This window comes from Phoxinus phoxinus (assembly GCF_949152265.1).
Source record: "Phoxinus phoxinus genome assembly, chromosome: 16".
NCBI lineage: Eukaryota > Metazoa > Chordata > Actinopteri > Cypriniformes > Leuciscidae > Phoxinus > Phoxinus phoxinus.
This window is the reverse complement of record NC_136891.1, coordinates 277,875-296,906: the sequence shown is the minus strand read 5'-3', so window position 1 is coordinate 296,906 and position 19,032 is coordinate 277,875. Positions and strand designations below refer to the sequence as shown.

Below are 19,032 nucleotides of genomic sequence, written 5' to 3'. Positions count from 1 at the left end.
GCATCAGTACGACTCCTGTCTAACGCTCACAGACACTCAGTTAGTGAAACACAGGTTAATGTTGAACTGCTGAAGCGTTAGAGTCGCTCTCCTGTAGTTAGTGCTGCTGTCCATCATCTCTCTGACAGCTAGTTAACCGCTGTGCTAGCGCGGGGGACCTACATCTTCTTGAAGAGCTCCTCGATGTCTGTGCGAGGGCAGATCTTCTGAGTGAGGGCGTAGAAGATGTCAAAGGTGAAGGCCGAGTGCTCGATCTCATCGTTCTGCAGGACACAAGACGGTCAGCAGTTAGACAGCCGCTGGAAACCAGACCAATCAGATTATATCGGTGTCCGTTTCCTGAACTGGCAGGTTCTTTCAATATTACTCAGATTAAACTAGGTTTTCAAGAGTTTTTAGATGGACGCTCATATCTGATCATTTAAGAGGCAACGATTCATTTTTAAAGGGCCCCTATTATGATATTTTAAAGTTTCCTAATGTTGTTTTGGAGTCTCCTACAGGTTTACATGCATCACAGGTCAAAAAACTGATTCCATCCATCCATCCATCCATCTTCTTCCGCTTATCCGGGGCCGGGGTCGCGGGGGCAGCAGTCTAAGCAGGGACTTCCCTCTCCCTAGCCACTTCCTCTATCTCTTCCGGGGGGACACCGAGGCGTTCCCAGGCCAGCCGGGAGACATAGTCTCTCCAGCGTGTCCTAGGTCTTCCCCGGGGTCTTCTCCTGGTGGGACGCGCCCGGAACACCTTCTCGGGAAGGCATCCAGGAGGCATCCGGAACAGATGCCCGAGCCACCTCAGCTGACCCCTCTCGATGTGGAGGAGCAGCGGCTCTACTCTGAGCTCCTCCCGAGTGACCGAGCTTCTCACCCTATCTCTGAGGGATCGCCCAGCCACCCTGCGGAGAAAGCTCATTTCGGCCGCCTGTATCTGGGATCTTGTCCTTTCGGTCATGACCCAAAGCTCATGACCATAGGTGAGAGTAGGAACGTAGATTGACCGGTAAATCGAGAGCTTCGCCTTGCGGCTCAGCTCTTTCTTCACCACGACAGACCGGTACATCGACCGCATTACTGCAGAAGCTGCACCGATCCGTCTGTCAATCTCCCGTTCCATCCTTCCCTCACTCGTGAACAAAACCCCAAGATACTTGAACTCCTCCACTTGAGGCAGGAACTCTCCACCAACCTGAAGTAGGCAAGCCACCTTTTTCCGACTGAGGACCATGGCCTCGGATTTGGAGGTGCTGATTCTCATCCCAGCCGCTTCACACTAGGACTATCGGCTGGCCTCGAAGAGATTCTGGCAAACCGTCCGGCGACTCAGGAGAGGGAAGCAGTGCCCTACCACCGCTGTCTACAGTGGAGGTGGGCAGCTGTTGACCTCAACTGGGGATGTCGTCGGACGGTGGAAGGAATACTTCGAGGATCTCCTCAATCCCGCCGTCACGTCTTCCATTGAGGAAGCAGAGGCTGAGGGCTTGGAGATGGACTCGTCCATCACCCAAGCTGAAGTCACCGAGGTAGTCAAAAAACTCCTCGGTGGCAAGGCACCGGGGGTGGATGAGATCCGCCCTGAGTACCTCAAGTCTCTGGATGTTGCGGGGCTGTCTTGGCTGACACGCCTCTGCAGCATCGCGTGGCAGTCGGGAACAGTGCCTCTGGGATGGCAGACCGGGGTGGTGGTCCCTCTTTTTAAGAAAGGGGACCGGAGGGTGTGTTCCAACTACAGGGGGATCACACTTCTCAGCCTCCCTGGGAAAGTCTATGCCAGGGTACTGGAGAGGAGAATACGGCCGATAGTAGAACCTCGGATTCAGGAGGAACAGTGCGGTTTTCGTCCGGGCCGTGGAACACTGGACCAGCTCTATACCCTCTACAGGGTGCTGGAGGGTTCATGGGAGTTTGCCCAACCAATCCACATGTGCTTTGTGGATTTGGAGAAGGCATTCGACTGTGTCCCTCGTGGCGGCCTGAGGAGGAGCTCTGGGAGTATGGGGTCCGGGGTCCTTTGCTAAGGGCTGTCCGGTCCCTGTACGACCGAAGCAGGAGCTTGGTTCGCATTGCCGGCAGTAAGTCAGACTTCTTCCCGGTGCATGTTGGACTCCGGCAGGGCTGCCCTTTGTCGCCGGTTCTGTTCATAATTTTTATGGACAGAATTTCTAGGCGCAGCCAGGGGCCGGAGGGTGTCCGGTTTGGGAACAACACGATTTCGTCTCTGCTCTTTGCAGATGATGTTGTTGTGTTGGCCCCATCAGACCAGGACGTTCAGCATGCACTGGGACGGTTTGCAGCAGAGTGTGAAGCGGCTGGGATGAGAATCAGCACCTCCAAAAAACTGATTCATTTTCTCATAATATACATTTGCACATCACCACATTTTCAATGATTCTCAAACGACTCGCCAAATGAATCAATCTCTCTAAATCCCTCTGCTGTGATTGGTTTACTCTGCTCTGATTGGCCAGACAGCTCAGTCTGCTGTGATTGATTTACTCTGCTCTGATTGGCCAGACAGCTCAGTCTGCTGTGATTGGTCTACTCTGCTCTGATTGGCCAGACAGCTCAGTCTGCTGTGATTGGTCTACTCTGCTCTGATTGGCCAGACAGCTCAGTCTGCTGTGATTAGTCTACTCTGCTCTGATTGGCCAGACAGCTCAGTCTGCTGTGATTGGTCTACTCTGCTCTGATTGGCCAGACAGCTCAGTCTGCTGTGATTAGTCTACTCTGCTCTGATTGGCCAGACAGTTAGTAAAATAAAGGGAACAGGAATAGTTGAGGATTATACTGCTGTGGTGTCTGGTAAAGATGAACTTTAACCCCTGATTCTTCACATGCTCGTCCTTGGGCAGTGGAAACTGGCCAATCACAGCGTCACCTCGGTCTCCACAGGGATCCGCGGCCGGTTTGAGTTTCCCTGGTGTCTGCGCGCGCGATAAGTGGGCGGGCAATATGCTAATGTTTCGTCTTGACGTCACAACGAAACGGCTTATGACTCGTTTGAAAAACAATTAATTTCATTGACTCTTACGACGCTTACGTTTGAAAGACAATAACTTTATATACGGTGCACTTTCAGATTTAAAACTTTCCCGGATGTTGTCATTCACTTCAGCGGTGTGTTACACACTACACGACAGGTCAACTTCAAAAATCCATAATAGTCTTCAAGTTTAAGGACCCAATCTATACTGTGAAAAATAAATATTATAAATATGTGTACAGTATTATTTGGAAAACATTTACTTTATTAAGTTTATCTACTCACTCTATTGTACTGTTTATTATTTATTGGTTTATTTTAAATCTATTTGTATATATTCATATTATAATTCATTTTAATCTATTTTTATTATTTATTTTATTCATTCATTCATTTTTTTATTTTATTTAAACATTTATTTTTTCTTTTATTCTCTTTCCATTTATTTATTTTAATCTATTTATTTGTTTATTTTTAATTGAACTCTTGTAATTAATTTTCATCAGTTTTTAGAATTTATTTTATTAATTTATTATTTTAACAGTTTATTTTGATCTAATCTTTTTATTACTTATTTTATTGATGTATTTCTCTGTTTTCTGCCTGGTCTGGGCGTGTTCTTCACAATAAAAGCAGGAACAGAAACACACTGATCAGATTAAATCACAAGCGAGAGATCTGATAGGATGACCTCTGACCTTCCCGCTGGGCAGACCGAGTTCCTTCAGCGCCTGGAAGATTCCCTTCTCCGTTTTCCCCGAGCCGAAGGTCCGAGTGATGCTACGATAGACGAGACCCGTCAGATAAAACACTCCAGAACACAGAGACGACGGGGACAAAACACACACTCACCCTCGAACCGGGATCTTCCCGCTGACGTTCGTCACGAAGGAGAGTCTCATCCAACTAGACAGAGAGAGAAAGAGAGGGAGAGAGAGAGAGAGAGAGAGAGAGGGAGGGAGAGAGAGAGAGAGAGAGAGAGAGAGAGAGAGGGGGGGGGGTAAGAGGAAAATGTATTTATAAATGACGTAGAAATTTGAAAAACACTTAAGTCAATACACTATTTCTATATCATTACTACGACATTCTACTACGCTATTTCTACGTCATTACGCTATTTCTACATCATTACGCTATTTCTACATCATTACGCTATTTCTACGTCATTACGCTATTTCTACATCATTACGCTATTTCTACACCATTACGCTATTTCTACGGCATTACGCTATTTCTACGTCATTACGCTATTTCTACGTCATTACGGTATTTCTACGTCATTACGCTATTTCTACATCATTACGCTATTTCTACGTCATTACGCTATTTCTACGTCATTACGCTATTTCTACACATTACGCTATTTCTACGTCATTGCGCTATTTCTACGTCATTACGCTATTTCTACGTCATTACGCTATTTCTACGTCATTACGCTATTTCTACGTCATTGCACATGCACAGTCTTTTCAGTTTCGGTGTTCAATCCGATCAAGTGTTCACATGTCCTCTCGATTGGATCAGAAAAGGAATGAACACTCCTTTCAATCCCATTGAAACTTCACTGGGATCGAGCTCAGTCGGGTCGATTACGGCGTTTACATGAAGCTTTCGGTGCGATTGAGCCGTCAGTCCCAGTACTAGCGGGTGATGTGGTTGCATGTAAACGCAGGCAGTGAGGAAGATCATCATTGTTTGCACTGTAGGCCAGATCACATGAGCTCATATCTCTGTGTGGTTCGAGTCTCTCGGGGATCTACTCACTGTTTCTTCAGGCACGTCATCGGACACACGTTATTGGCCTTGAAGTTGTGAATCACGGATTTCAGGCCTTCCATCCACTTCTGCAATCATAAACAAGGAGGAGTTAAACACGATGAATCAGGAGTCGCTCTGAATGATTCATCTCATGAATCAAACTATTACATCACTGTCAGATCTGTGACATGAAACATTAATATTAATATTAATAACATTAATAAAGGACATCAACATTAAGTTGGAATAAGAGTCAGTTTGACCAACTGGAGTGGATGAACAACAAATGACTCGTTTCACTGACTCACTGTGATTCACGAATCAGAATATTACCATATTACTGAATATGAGAACATGAGTTGAGGTTAGTTGATAATGTGGTTTATGAGGATTCATCCATCACACGCGGGTTGCTCTGACTGGGTCACACGTGCGTTCCCGTGGCAACCGTTACCTTGGCGGTGTCGGTGTTGTCGGTCACCATGTACATGAAGCTGAGGTTGACCAGGTCCTGTCCGCTACACACACAGATGATCCGGTCCAGATCCACCTCACTCTTCCCAGAGGCTTCCAGACACGCCAGCATCTTAGAGTCCTGAGGAGACACACACACTCAACATGAGAAGCTTCAACATGAGGAGACACACACACACACACGTAAACGGTGCGTAAAGTCAGTTCCTGCTGGAACTGCTCCAGACACACACTACACACACTTACTCTCTATCTCTCTCTCTCTCTCACACACACACACACACACACACACACACACACACACACACACACACACACACTTACTCTCTATCTCTCTCTCTCTCTCTCACACACACACACACACACACACACACACACACACACACACACACACACACACACGTAAATGGTGCATAAAGTCAGTTCCTGCTGGAACTGCTCCAGACACACACTACACACACTTACTCTCTATCTCTGTCTCACACACACACGGACACACACACACACAGGTAAATGGTGCGTAAAGTCAGTTCCTGCTGTAACTGCTCCACACACACACACTACACACAGGCGCGGCTGCGAAGCGACACACACCAGGTCAATATTTGACACACACAGAGAATATGAAATATAATCTCTGACTGTCAATAACACTTGAGTGCAGATGTAAAGCAAACACAGTAACAGAGTCTCAGTGTTTCTCCTGAACAACATGAACATCATCTGATGCAGCACACACACATAATATCATCTAAGAGCAATACGTTATTGCAATAAGCTAATGTTCTCAATAAAATATGAAAAGATTAATTCTGAATTATCTCTTAACGTTCAAAACATTCAGTCTATTAATGTTTTTTAAAATCTTAGTTATGAGAACGTTAAGTGAACATTCCATTTTATCATTCTTCAAACATTACATTTACATTTAATAATTTAGCAGCCGCTTTTATCCAGACTTACAGATGAGGAGAGCAATAGAAGCTGGTCAACAAGTGCAGTGACCCTTCCCAGTTCAGCCTAACGCAGTCAACGGAATATAGTTTATTGCTATAAATAGATATAAAGTAGAAGAGAAAATAAACATTATGTGAACGTTACTTTTGAATATTCTCTGAAACTAGTAGCATTTAGAAAACTCTTTAGATGAACATTCAACTGAATGTTTCAGAAAAAAACGCTCTATGAATGATGTATAGATAATGTTTTGTGCTGATGGATTATTAAACGCCATGTAACTTTGAATGAATGTTCTATTAACGTTACTGGAAGAACGTTTGTTCATAACCTTGCCAGAAAGTTAGCAAAGCTTGTAGAACGTTCCCTGTAACGCAGTAGATGACGCATCACTTCACACGTCACATGATCTGATGGACAGAAACGCACCTCATGCAGATCATCTACTGTGTTCCGGTTTCACACACATGACGGCAGTCGAGTCTTTTCTCTCTGTCACCAGCCAACCCAGCAAACAGGTCTTTGGCCTGATCAGCCCAGTTTCTGTTGTCTCTTGTGTTTGTGGTTTGTGTGTCTTGTTGGTCTTGGTTGGACAGATTCGCCATGAGCTCCACTGTCATTGTAGCGTTCACCGCGCCCTCTTGTCATTTTATTAATTATTATCATTCACCGTGCTCACCTGTCATCGGTTAGCCTTACACTTATATTACCCTAGTCTTGTCGAGTTTAATCATGTTTGTGTCCGGTTTCCAGGCTCAAGCTGTCGGCAGTCAGGATGGCCTTGGGTGAGTGGGATCATTGGCTAGAGGGGAAGCACAGCCCTTCTTGGTCTGGACGGATCATAAGAACCTCAAGTACCTCCGTTCAGCCAGGAGGTTGATGGGAACGCCAGGCTTGATGGGCACTTTTCTTTGGTCAGTTTAACTTCACCCTTTCGGACTTGTCCAGGGTCCAAGAATGTTTAGCCCAATGCCCTCTCTGGTCTGTTCGGGGCTCCCGGTGAGGAGGCTAGTCGAAGCCATCCTTCCTAAGGGGGCGGAGGTAGAGTCCCTCTCCTGGGACATCGAGAGGCAAGAGGAGGCCGGTCGAAGCCATCCTTCCTAAGGGGGCGGAGGTAGAGTCCCTCTCCTGGGACATCGGGAGGCAAGAGGAGGCCGGCCAAAGCCATCCTTCCTAAGGGGGTGGTGGTGGAGTCCCTCTCCTGGGACATCGGGAGGCAAGAGAAGGGCGGTCGAAGCCATCCTTCCTAAGGGGGTGGTGGTGGAGTCCCTCTCCTGGGACATCGGGAGGCAAGAGGAGGCCGGCCAAAGCCATCCTTCCTAAGGGGGCGGAGGTAGAGTCCCTCTCCTGGGACATCGGGAGGCAAGAGAAGGGCGGTCGAAGCCATCCTTCCTAAGGGGGCGGAGGTAGAGTCCCTCTCCTGGGACATCGGGAGGCAAGAGGAGGGCGGTCGAAGCCATCCTTCCTAAGGGGGCGGTGGTGGAGTCCCTCTCCTGGGACATCGGGAGGCAAGAGGAGGGCGGCCAAAGCCATCCTTCCTAAGGGGGTGGTGGTGGAGTCCCTCTCCTGGGACATCAGGAGGCGAGAGGAGGCCGGTCGAAGCCATCCTTCCTAAGGGGGCGGTGGTGGAGTCCCTCTCCTGGGACATCGGGAGGCAAGAGGAGGGCGGTCGAAGCCATCCTTCCTAAGGGGGCGGTGGTGGAGTCCCTCTCCTGGGACATCGGGAGGCAAGAGGAGGGCGGTCGAAGCCATCCTTCCTAAGGGGGCGGTGGTGGAGTCCCTCTCCTGGGACATCGGGAGGCAAGAGGAGGGCGGTCGAAGCCATCCTTCCTAAGGGGGCGGTGGTGGAGTCCCTCTCCTGGGACATCGGGAGGCAAGAGGAGGGCGGTCGAAGCCATCCTTCCTAAGGGGGCGGTGGTGGAGTCCCTCTCCTGGGACATCGGGAGGCAAGAGGAGGCCGGCCAAAGCCATCCTTCCTAAGGGGGTGGTGGTGGAGTCCCTCTCCTGGGACATCAGGAGGCAAGAGGAGGGCGGTCGAAGCCATCCTTCCTAAGGGGGCGGTGGTGGAGTCCCTCTCCTGGGACATCGGGAGGCAAGAGGAGGCCGGCCAAAGCCATCCTTCCTAAGGGGGTGGTGGTGGAGTCCCTCTCCTGGGACATCAGGAGGCGAGAGGAGGCCGGTCGAAGCCATCCTTCCTAAGGGGGTGGTGGTGGAGTCCCTCTCCTGGGACATCGGGAGGCGAGAGGAGGCCGGTCGAAGCCATCCTTCCTAAGGGGGTGGACGGGCGGAAGTGTCTAACCTGGTCTCCTGCACAGGAACCCGACGCTGCGGTCCCCTGGAGGAGGGCTGAGGGGGTCCTGGCCCGGACTTCTAGACGGACCAAGGCAGTAGCTAATCGACATCGGATCTCCCCACTTCGCTATGTGTGTGGCTTGTCTACTAAGGACCTTCCTTCAGGGTAGCCTCTCGTAAACTGGCTCCTAGGTTCAATGGCCCATACCGTATCACCAAGGATCGGAGTTTGGTGGTTATTAGGGTCAAGTTTCCTCAGTCTTCGTCAGGTTCAACCTTTTTTTAACGTCTCCAAGGTCAAACCTGTGTTTAGATCCCCTCTAAATCCTGTTGTTTCTTCCCCTGCCCCCCTCCCCCTTGTCTAGTGGATGGCTCTCCTGTGTGTACACTAACTGCTGGATGTCAGATGCCGGGGCTGGGGCTTCCAGTATCTGGTGGACTGGGAGGGCAATGGTCCAGAGGAGAGGAGCTGGATTCCGCCTCGGAACATCTTGGATCAGATGTTGGTGGAGGACTTCCGCCGGCGACACGGTGAGCAAGCAGTTTTTGGTTTGTGTTTCCTTGTTGTCTTGGTGCACATGGTTGAGTTTTGACAGATCACCATGTGCTCCGCTCTCAATGAGGAATTCACCTCGTAATCTTGTCATTCTATTAATCATAATCGTTCACCTTGCTCACCTCAGACCACAAGTTCGGTTCAATGCGTGATTCAATCAGGCTACAGTATTTCTGCGAAAAATTAGTTTTCCCAAAGCGTGATTTACAACGGAATACAAGTAAACAGTATTGATAGGGAACTGGGCGTTTTGAATGTTCAGAGAATTTTCAGAAATAAAGTTTGTAACTTAATGGGAATGTTAGCTAAATATTCTTGGAACATAAGGGACTTTTAATGATGTTTTAGAAATCTAGAATATCTGAACATCATCTGTACTGTCAATCCCATAATGCCTCATCTTCACCACAACAACAGTAACTCTGACTAACGTTCACGGGAGACTAACTAACTTTACTAAATTCTTAAGTATGTCAGACACTTTCAAGAGTGTAACTATATCCCAGTTTTATCCCATCAGCAGCGAATCATGATCAACTCATCTGAACGATTCAGTGTTTGATTGCAGGATTCACTTCAATCGATCAGGAATCAGACGTCTTTACCTTCGGCACGACTGCGGGACGAATGCTGTTGATCAGAGAACATTCCAGCAGCTGCCCTTCCTGCAGGAGACACACACACACACACGGTTCATCAGGCTCATCGGCACAGATTATAATAATACACATTTCTTAAAATTATAAGCTTATATATGTATAATTATGTATTTTAAAACACATGATCTCAAAGTCTGAACAGAAATGATGAAGATCTGAGGAAACACGCAGTGATTTAATGGCACTTGTGTGTGTGTGTGTGTGTGATGTGTGTGAACAGATAAATCGCACCTTTCCTTCACTTTTCCATGTGAGGAAGAAGCCAAACTCGTCGACTTTAAAATGGCAGCCGGGCTCGAAGACGAAGGGATCCTGAAAAACACAGCGGAGGAAGAGCGTTATTCTGGACAGACAAACACACGTCATAAAACATGTGACAGAGGTGTGTGTGTGTGTGTGTGTGTGCGCGCGTGTGTGTGTGAGTGAGTGCGTGCGTGTGTGTGTGTGTGTGTGTGTGTGTGTGTGTGTGTGTGTGTGTGTGTGTGTGTGTGTGCGTGTGTGTGAGTGCGTGTGTGTGTGTGTACCTCATCGAACCGGTCGAATGCGGCTCCTTCCTGAAGGAAGTCAGGAACTCGCTTCTGCCAGTTGAACTGGTATGATTTGGTCATGACTGTGTGTCACTCAGACCTGGAACACACACATGATGGGGAACAACATCAACATCCGCAAAACACTGAATACACACTCACTGGATTTTAATATGGCTTTACTGAACCGATCTGAATAATGAGTTTACAGCAGAATCTGAATGCGTCTCATATTTAGGGGCCAAGCACTGAAGGTGCGAGCACCTATTGTATCTGTTTCGGTTCTTATTAGGGGCCAAGCACTGAAAGTGCGGAGGCACCTATTGTTTTTGTTGGCGTTCTTATTATTAGGGGCCAAGCACTGAAGGTGCGGGCACCTATTGTATCTGTTCCCGTTCTTATTCTTCTTTTTAGGGGCCAAGCACTGAAAGTGCGGAGGCACCTATTGTTTTCGTTCCGGTTCTTATTATTATTAGGGGCCAAGCACTGAAGGTGCGGGCACCTATTGTATCTGTTCCCGTTCTTATTCTTCTTCTTTTTCTTTTTCTTCCGACTGGGCGTCTATGGCAGCCTATAGAACCGTTTGCGGGAAACTTATACAAATTGGCACCGTGATAGAGGACAGCCTGAACTATCACCATAGCAAATTTGGAGTCTCCAAATCAATCCCTCTAGCGCCACCAGCTGTCCAAAGTTTCACTCATGTTTATGCTAATAACTTTTGAACCACAAGGGCTAGAAACAAAATTCTTTTTTCCTCTGATCCCTGAGCTCATGACGATTCGACTGCACTATATGACGTCATTTTCCGTCATAATAGTTTTCCCGCCATTTTGAATTTTCCGAAAAACCTACTTTTTCGAACTCCTCCTAGGCCGTTGCTCCGAATTTCACGAAAAATGAACCAGATCATCTCCAGACCTTGACGACCAAAAGTTATGGAATTCAAGTTGATTCGAATTACCGTTCTCGAATACCGCGCAAATACATTTTACGTAGCGCTTGCGAAAACAGACGTAAGGCCGTATCTCCACAACGCTTTATCGGATTCAGACCAAATTTGGTACATGTCATCACAAGCATGACCTGAGGCTACATGCTGCGTTTCGGCGCAGCGCCACCTACTGGCCCGGAGATATAAATAATTTATGTTTTTGCTTATAACTTCTGAACGGTTTGTCCAAAAATCACAAAAGTGGTCTCGTTAGATTCAGGGCGTCGTGCTGAGTTGACTGATATCCAATTTTTCCATATCGGCCATTTTGGCTTTCGGCCATTTTGAATTATGTGCTAAAATGCTGTATTTTATGAACGCATGAACGAATCGTTACGAAACTCAGTATGAGTCATCAGTACAATGCCCTAAAGGTACTCAAAAATTTATGAGACAGCGCCACCTTTTGGTCAAAAGTTATAATGAAATTTCCAAAAATGCTAATAACTTTTGAATAAATTTGCCTATAGTAATGACACTGATCTCAATAGATTCCTTGGGTTATGCTGAAAACATAGATACCAATTTTGCCATAGTCAGCCAAACTTCCTGTCCGCCATATTTATTTTCTTTTAAAACCTACTTTTTCAAACTCCTCCTAGACCAAACGTCCGATTTTCACCAAAATCGGATCGTGTCATCTCCAGACCGTGCCGAGTAAAAGTTATGGATTTCGTGTCGATAGACGAAACCGTTTTCGTATACCGCAGTGGCAAAGTTGAGGCATGATGCCAAAATGACTATTCAGGCTTTAATATATGCAATGCCTTGACATATTGACACCAAACTTTGTATGTGTCATTGTCACTTCACTCTGACCACATCACATTAGTTTCGTAACTGCGCCACCTATTGGTCGAAAGTGATAATCATATTTTTAGTTATTGTATGTGATTTTTCAACCATTTTGCAAAAATTCATCTTTAAATGTCTTCAATTGCTCCTTGCTGCAGTTGGTCTCTCACTTCCAGCCACTTTGGCATGTCTTGTCGTCTTGCTTGCGCTTGGCCCCGGTGATTGCTGCTTGCAGCTATATTTATTATTCTTCTTCTTCTTCCGCCATTGAAGTCTATGGCAGCCCTATGAACCGCTTGCGGGAAAGTTGATTTTATTTGACATTCTGATAGAGGACAGTCCCAACATTAAATACACCAATTTTGGTGTCTCCAACTCATTCCCTCTAGCGCCACCAACAGTCCAAAGTTTCACTCATGTCTATGCTGATAACTTTTGAACCGTAAGGGCTAGAATCAAAATTCTTTTTTCCTCTGATTCCTGAGCTCACGACGATTCGATTGCACCCTATGACGTCATTTTCCGTCATAATAGTTTTCCCGCCATTTTGAATTTTCCAAAAAACCTACTTTTTCAAACTCCTCCTAGGCCGTTGCTCCGAATTTCACGAAAATTGAACCAGATCAACTCCAGACCATGACGACAAAAAGTTATGGAATTCAAGTTGATTCGAATTACCGTTCTCGAATACCGCGCAAATAAATTTTACGTAGCGCTTGCAAAAACAGACGTAAGGCCGTATCTCCACAACGCTTTATCGGATTCAGACCAAATTTGGTACATGTCATCACAAGCATGACCTGAGGCTACATGCTGCGTTTCGACGCAGCGCCACCTACTGGTCCGGAGATATGAAGAATTTATATTTTTGCTTATAACTTCTGAACGGTTTGTCCAAAAATCACAAAAGTGGTCTCGTTAGATTCAGGGCATCGTGCTGAGTCGACTGATATCCAATTTTCCCATATCGGCCATTTTGGCTGTCGGCCATTTTGAATTATGTGCTAAAATGCTGTATTTTATGAACGCATGAACGTATCGTTACGAAACTCAGTATGGGTCATCAGTACAACGCCCTAAAAGTACTCAAAAATTTATGAGACAGCGCCACCTTTTGGTCAAAAGTTATAATGAAATTTCCAAAAATGCTAATAACTTTTGAATAAATTTGCCTATAGTAATGACACTGATCTCAATAGATTCCTTGGGTTATGCTGAAAACATAGATACCAATTTTGCCATAGTCAATCAAAGTTCCTGTCCGCCATCTTTATTTTCTTTTAAAACCTACTTTTTCGAACTCCTCCTAGACCGAACGTCCGATTTTCACCAAAATCGGATCGTGTCATCTCCAGACTGTGCCGAGTAAAAGTTATGGATTTCGTGTCGATAGACAAAACCGTTTTCGTATACCGCAGTGGCAAAGTTGAGGCATGATGCCAAAATGACTATTCAGGCTTTATATCTGCAATGCCTTGACATATTGACACCAAACTTTGTATGTGTCATTGTCACTTCACTCTGACCACATCACATCAGTTTCGTAACTGCGCCACCTATTGGTCGAAAGTGATAATCATATTTTTAGTTATTGTATGTGATTTTTCAACCATTTTGCCAAAATTCATCTTCAAATGTCTTTAATTGCTCCTTGCTGCAGTGGGTCTCACACTCCCAGCCACTTTGGCATGTCTTGTCGTCTTGCTTGCGCTTGGCCCCGGTGATTGCTGCTTGCAGCTATATTTAGGGGCCAAGCACTGAAGGTGCGGGCACCTATTGTATCTGTTCCCGTTCTTATTCTTCTTTTTCTTTTTCTTTTTCCGACTAGGCGTCTATGGCAGCCTATAGAACCGTTTGCGGGAAACTTATGAAAATTGGCACAGTGATAGAGGACAGCCTGAACTATCACCATAGCAAATTTGGAGTCTCCAACTCATTCCCTCTAGCGCCACCAGCTGTCCAAAGTTTCACTCATGTTTATGCTAATAACTTTTGAACCACAAGGGCTAGAAACAAAATTCTTTTTTCCTCTGATTCCTGAGCTCACGACGATTCGACTGCACCATATGACGTCATTTTCCGTCATAATAGTTTTCCCGCCATTTTGAATTTTCCGAAAAACCTACTTTTTCGAACTCCTCCTAGGCCGTTGCTCCGAATTTCACGAAAATTGAATCAGATCATCTCCAGACCATGACGACAAAAAGTTATGGAAATCAAGTTGATTCGAATTACCGTTCTCGAATACCGCGCAAATAAATTTTACGTAGCGCTTGCGAAAACAGACGTAAGGCCGTATCTCCACAACGCTTTATCGGATTCAGACCAAATTTGGTACATGTCATCACAAGCATGACTTGAGGCTACAAGCTGCGTTTTGGCGCAGCGCCACCTACTGGTCCGGAGATATGAAGAATTTATGTTTTTGTTTATAACTTCTGAACGGTTTGTCCAAAAATCACGAAAGTGGTCTCGTTAGATTCAGGGCGTCATGCTGAGTTGACTGATATCCAATTTTCCTATATCGGCCATTTTGGCTGTCGGCCATTTTGAATTATGTGCTAAAATGCTGTATTTTATGAACGCATGAACGTATCGTTACGAAACTCAGTATGGGTCATCAATACAAGGCCCTAAAGGTACTCAAAAGATTATGAGACAGCGCCACCTTTTGGTCAAAAGTTATAATGAAATTTCCAAAAATGCTAATAACTTTTGAATAAATTTGCCTATAGTAATGACACTGATCTCAATAGATTCCTTGGGTTATGCTGAAAACATAGATACCAATTTTGCCATAGTCAGCCAAACTTCCTGTCCGCCATCTTTATTTTCTTTTAAAACCTACTTTTTCAAACTCCTCCTAGACCGAACGTCCGATTTTCACCAAAATCGGATCGTGTCATCTCCAGACCGTGCCGAGTAAAAGTTATGGATTTCGTGTCGATAGACGAAACCGTTTTCGTATACCGCAGTGGCAAAGTTGAGGCATGATGTCAAAATGACTATTCAGGCTTTATATCTGCAATGCCTTGACATATTGACACCAAACTTTGTATGTGTCATTGTCACTTCACTCTGACCACATCAGTTTCGTAACTGCGCCACCTATTGGTCGAAAGTGATAATCAATATTTTTAGTTATTGTATGTGATTTTTCAACCATTTTGCCAAAATTCATCTTCAAATGTCTTTAATTGCTCCTTGCTGCAGTTTGTCTCACACTTTCAGCCATGTAGGCATATCTCGTCGTCTGCTTTTGCGCTTGGCCCCGTAATGGCTGCTTGCAGCTATATTTAGGGGCCAAGCACTGAAAGTGCGGAGGCACCTATTGTTTTCGTTCCGGTTCTTATTATTATTATTATTATTATTATTCTGCTTCTTCCGACTGGGCGTCTATGGCAGCCCATAGAAGCGTATGCGGGAAAGTTGTTCCGGTTTGACATTCTGATAGAGGACATTCCCAACAGTAATTGCACCAATTTTGGTGTCTCTAACTCATTCCCTCTAGCGCCACCACCTGTCCAAAGTTTCACTTATATTATGCTAATAACTTTTAAACCGTAAGGCCTATCAACAAAATTCTTTTTTCCTCTGATTCCTGAGCTCACGACGATTCGACTGGACCCTATGACGTCATTTTCCGTCATAAAAATATGGCCGCCATTTTGAATTGTCCAAAAAACCTTCTTTTGCGAACTCGTCCTAGACGGTTTGTCCGATTTGCACCAAAATTGCACCAGATCATCTTCAGGCTGTGGGGACAAAAAGTTATGGAATTCAAGTTGATTCGTCAAACCGTTTTCGATAAACGCGCAAACAAATTTTACGTAGCGCTTGCAAAAACAGACATAAGGCTGTATCTCCGCATCGCTTAATCGTATTCAAACCAAACTTCCTACATGTCATCACAAGCATGACCTGAGGCTACATGCTGCGTTTCGGCGCAGCGCCACCTACTGGTCTGGAGATATGAAAAAAGGCTATTTTTGCTTATAACTTCTGAACGGTTTGTCCAAAAATCACAAAAGTGGTCTCGATAGATTCAGGGCGTCATGTTGAGTTGACTGATATCCAATTTTTCCATATCGGCCATTTTGGCTGTCGGCCATTTTGAATTATGTGCTAAAATGCTGTATTTTATGAACGCATGAACGTATCGTTACGAAACTCAGTATGGGTCATCAGTACAAAGCCCTAAAGGTACTCAAAAGATTATGAGACAGCGCCACCTTTTGGTCAAAAGTTATAATGAAATTTCCAAAAATGCTAATAACTTTTGAATAAATGTGCCTATAGTAATGACACTGATCTCAATAGATTCCTTGGGTTATGCTGAAAACATAGATACCAATTTTGCCATAGTCAGCCAAACTTCCTGTCCGCCATCTTTATTTTCTTTTAAAACCTACTTTTTCGAACTCCTCCTAGACCGAACGTCCGATTTTCACCAAAATCGGATCGTGTCATCTCCAGACTGTGCCGAGTAAAAGTTATGGATTTCGTGTCGATAGACAAAACCGTTTTCGTATACCGCAGTGGCAAAGTTGAGGCATGATGCCAAAATGACTATTCAGGCTTTATATCTGCAATGCCTTGACATATTGACACCAAACTTTGTATGTGTCATTGTCACTTCACTCTGACCACATCACATCAGTTTCGTAACTGCGCCACCTATTGGTCGAAAGTGATAATCATATTTTTAGTTATTGTATGTGATTTTTCAACCATTTTGCCAAAATTCATCTTCAAATGTCTTTAATTGCTCCTTGCTGCAGTGGGTCTCACACTCCCAGCCACTTTGGCATGTCTTGTCGTCTTGCTTGCGCTTGGCCCCGGTGATTGCTGCTTGCAGCTATATTTATTATTATTATTATTCTGCTTCTTCCGACTGGGCGTCTATGGCAGCCCATAGAAGCGTATGCGGGAAAGTTGTTCCGGTTTGACATTCTGATAGAGGACATTCCCAACAGTAATTGCACCAATTTTGGTGTCTCTAACTCATTCCCTCTAGCGCCACCACCTGTCCAAAGTTTCACTTATATTATGCTAATAACTTTTAAACCGTAAGGCCTATCAACAAAATTCTTTTTTCCTCTGATTCCTGAGCTCACGACGATTCGACTGGACCCTATGACGTCATTTTCCGTCATAAAAATATGGCCGCCATTTTGAATTGTCCAAAAAACCTTCTTTTGCGAACTCGTCCTAGACGGTTTGTCCGATTTGCACCAAAATTGCACCAGATCATCTTCAGGCTGTGGGGACAAAAAGTTATGGAATTCAAGTTGATTCGTCAAACCGTTTTCGATAAACGCGCAAACAAATTTTACGTAGCGCTTGCAAAAACAGACATAAGGCTGTATCTCCGCATCGCTTAATCGTATTCAAACCAAACTTCCTACATGTCATCACAAGCATGACCTGAGGCTACATGCTGCGTTTCGGCGCAGCGCCACCTACTGGTCTGGAGATATGAAAAAAGGCTATTTTTGCTTATAACTTCTGAACGGTTTGTCCAAAAATCACAAAAGTGGTCTCGATAGATTCAGGGCGTCATGTTGAGTTGACTGATATCCAATTTTTCCATATCGGCCATTTTGGCTGTCGGCCATTTTGAATTATGTGCTAAAATGCTGTATTTTATGAACGCATGAACGTATCGTTACGAAACTCAGTATGGGTCATCAGTACAAAGCCCTAAAGGTACTCAAAAGATTATGAGACAGCGCCACCTTTTGGTCAAAAGTTATAATGAAATTTCCAAAAATGCTAATAACTTTTGAATAAATTTGCCTATAGTAATGACACTGATCTCAATAGATTCCTTGGGTTATGCTGAAAACATAGATACCAATTTTGCCATAGTCAGCCAAACTTCCTGTCCGCCATCTTTATTTTCTTTTAAAACCTACTTTTTCGAACTCCTCCTAGACCGAACGTCCGATTTTCACCAAAATCGGATCGTGTCATCTCCAGACCGTGCCGAGTAAAAGTTATGGATTTCGTGTCGATAGACGAAACCGTTTTCGTATACCGCAGTGGCAAAATTGAGGCATGATGCCAAAATGACTATTCAGGCTTTATATCTGCAATGCCTTGACATATTGACACCAAACTTTGTATGTGTCATTGTCACTTCACTCTGACCACATCACATCAGTTTCGTAACTGCGCCACCTATTGGTCGAAAGTGATAATCATATTTTTAGTTATTGTATGTGATTTTTCAACCATTTTGCCCAAATTCATCTTCAAATGTCTTTAATTGCTCCTTGCTGCAGTGGGTCTCACACTCCCAGCCACTTTGGCATGTCTTGTCGTCTTGCTTGCGCTTGGCCCCGGTGATTGCTGCTTGCAGCTATATTTCTTTTTCTTTTTCTTTTTTTTCTTTTTCTTCCGACTGGGCGTCTATGGCAGCCTATAGAACCGTTTGCGGGAAACTTATGAAAATTGGCACAGTGATAGAGGACAGCCTGAATTATCACCATAGCAAATTTGGAGTCTCCAACTCATTCCCTCTAGCGCCACCAGCTGTCCAAAGTTTCACTCATGTTTATGCTAATAACTTTTGAACCACAAGGGCTAGAAACAAAATTCTTTTTTCCTCTGATCCCTGAGCTCATGACGATTCGACTGCACTATATGACGTCATTTTCCGTCATAATAGTTTTCCCGCCATTTTGAATTTTCCGAAAAACCTACTTTTTCGAACTCCTCCTAGGCCGTTGCTCCGAATTTCACGAAAAATGAACCAGATCATCTCCAGACCTTGACGACCAAAAGTTATGGAATTCAAGTTGATTCGAATTACCGTTCTCAAATACCGCGCAAATACATTTTACGTAGCGCTTGCGAAAACAGACGTAAGGCCGTATCTCCACAACGCTTTATCAGATTCAGACCAAATTTGGTACATGTCATCACAAGCATGACCTGAGGCTACATGCTGCGTTTCGGCGCAGCGCCACCTACTGGCCCGGAGATATGAATAATTTATGTTTTTGCTTATAACTTCTGAACGGTTTGTCCAAA

General features: G+C 45.0%; 1 protein-coding gene across 11 annotated transcripts in view; it reads right to left on the bottom strand.

Moving 5' to 3' along the window:
• Positions 1 to 19,032, bottom strand: part of plcb4b (phospholipase C, beta 4b) — a 133,217-nt gene that overhangs the window by 58,657 nt on the left and 55,528 nt on the right. For all 11 annotated transcript variants that reach the window (XR_013794323.1, XM_079583440.1, XM_079583447.1 and 8 more), the window contains 8 exons: positions 10,203 to 10,305; positions 9,910 to 9,990; positions 9,625 to 9,684; positions 5,195 to 5,335; positions 4,747 to 4,826; positions 3,835 to 3,888; positions 3,681 to 3,762; positions 163 to 263 (listed from right to left, as the gene is read on the bottom strand). Coding sequence is in view for 10 of the 11 variants with exons in the window: in XM_079583440.1 (XP_079439566.1) it covers positions 163 to 263; positions 3,681 to 3,762; positions 3,835 to 3,888; positions 4,747 to 4,826; positions 5,195 to 5,335; positions 9,625 to 9,684; positions 9,910 to 9,990; positions 10,203 to 10,286 (683 nt within the window). In the remaining variant the exon portion in view is untranslated. The remainder of the gene's footprint in view (positions 1 to 162; positions 264 to 3,680; positions 3,763 to 3,834; positions 3,889 to 4,746; positions 4,827 to 5,194; positions 5,336 to 9,624; positions 9,685 to 9,909; positions 9,991 to 10,202; positions 10,306 to 19,032) is intronic.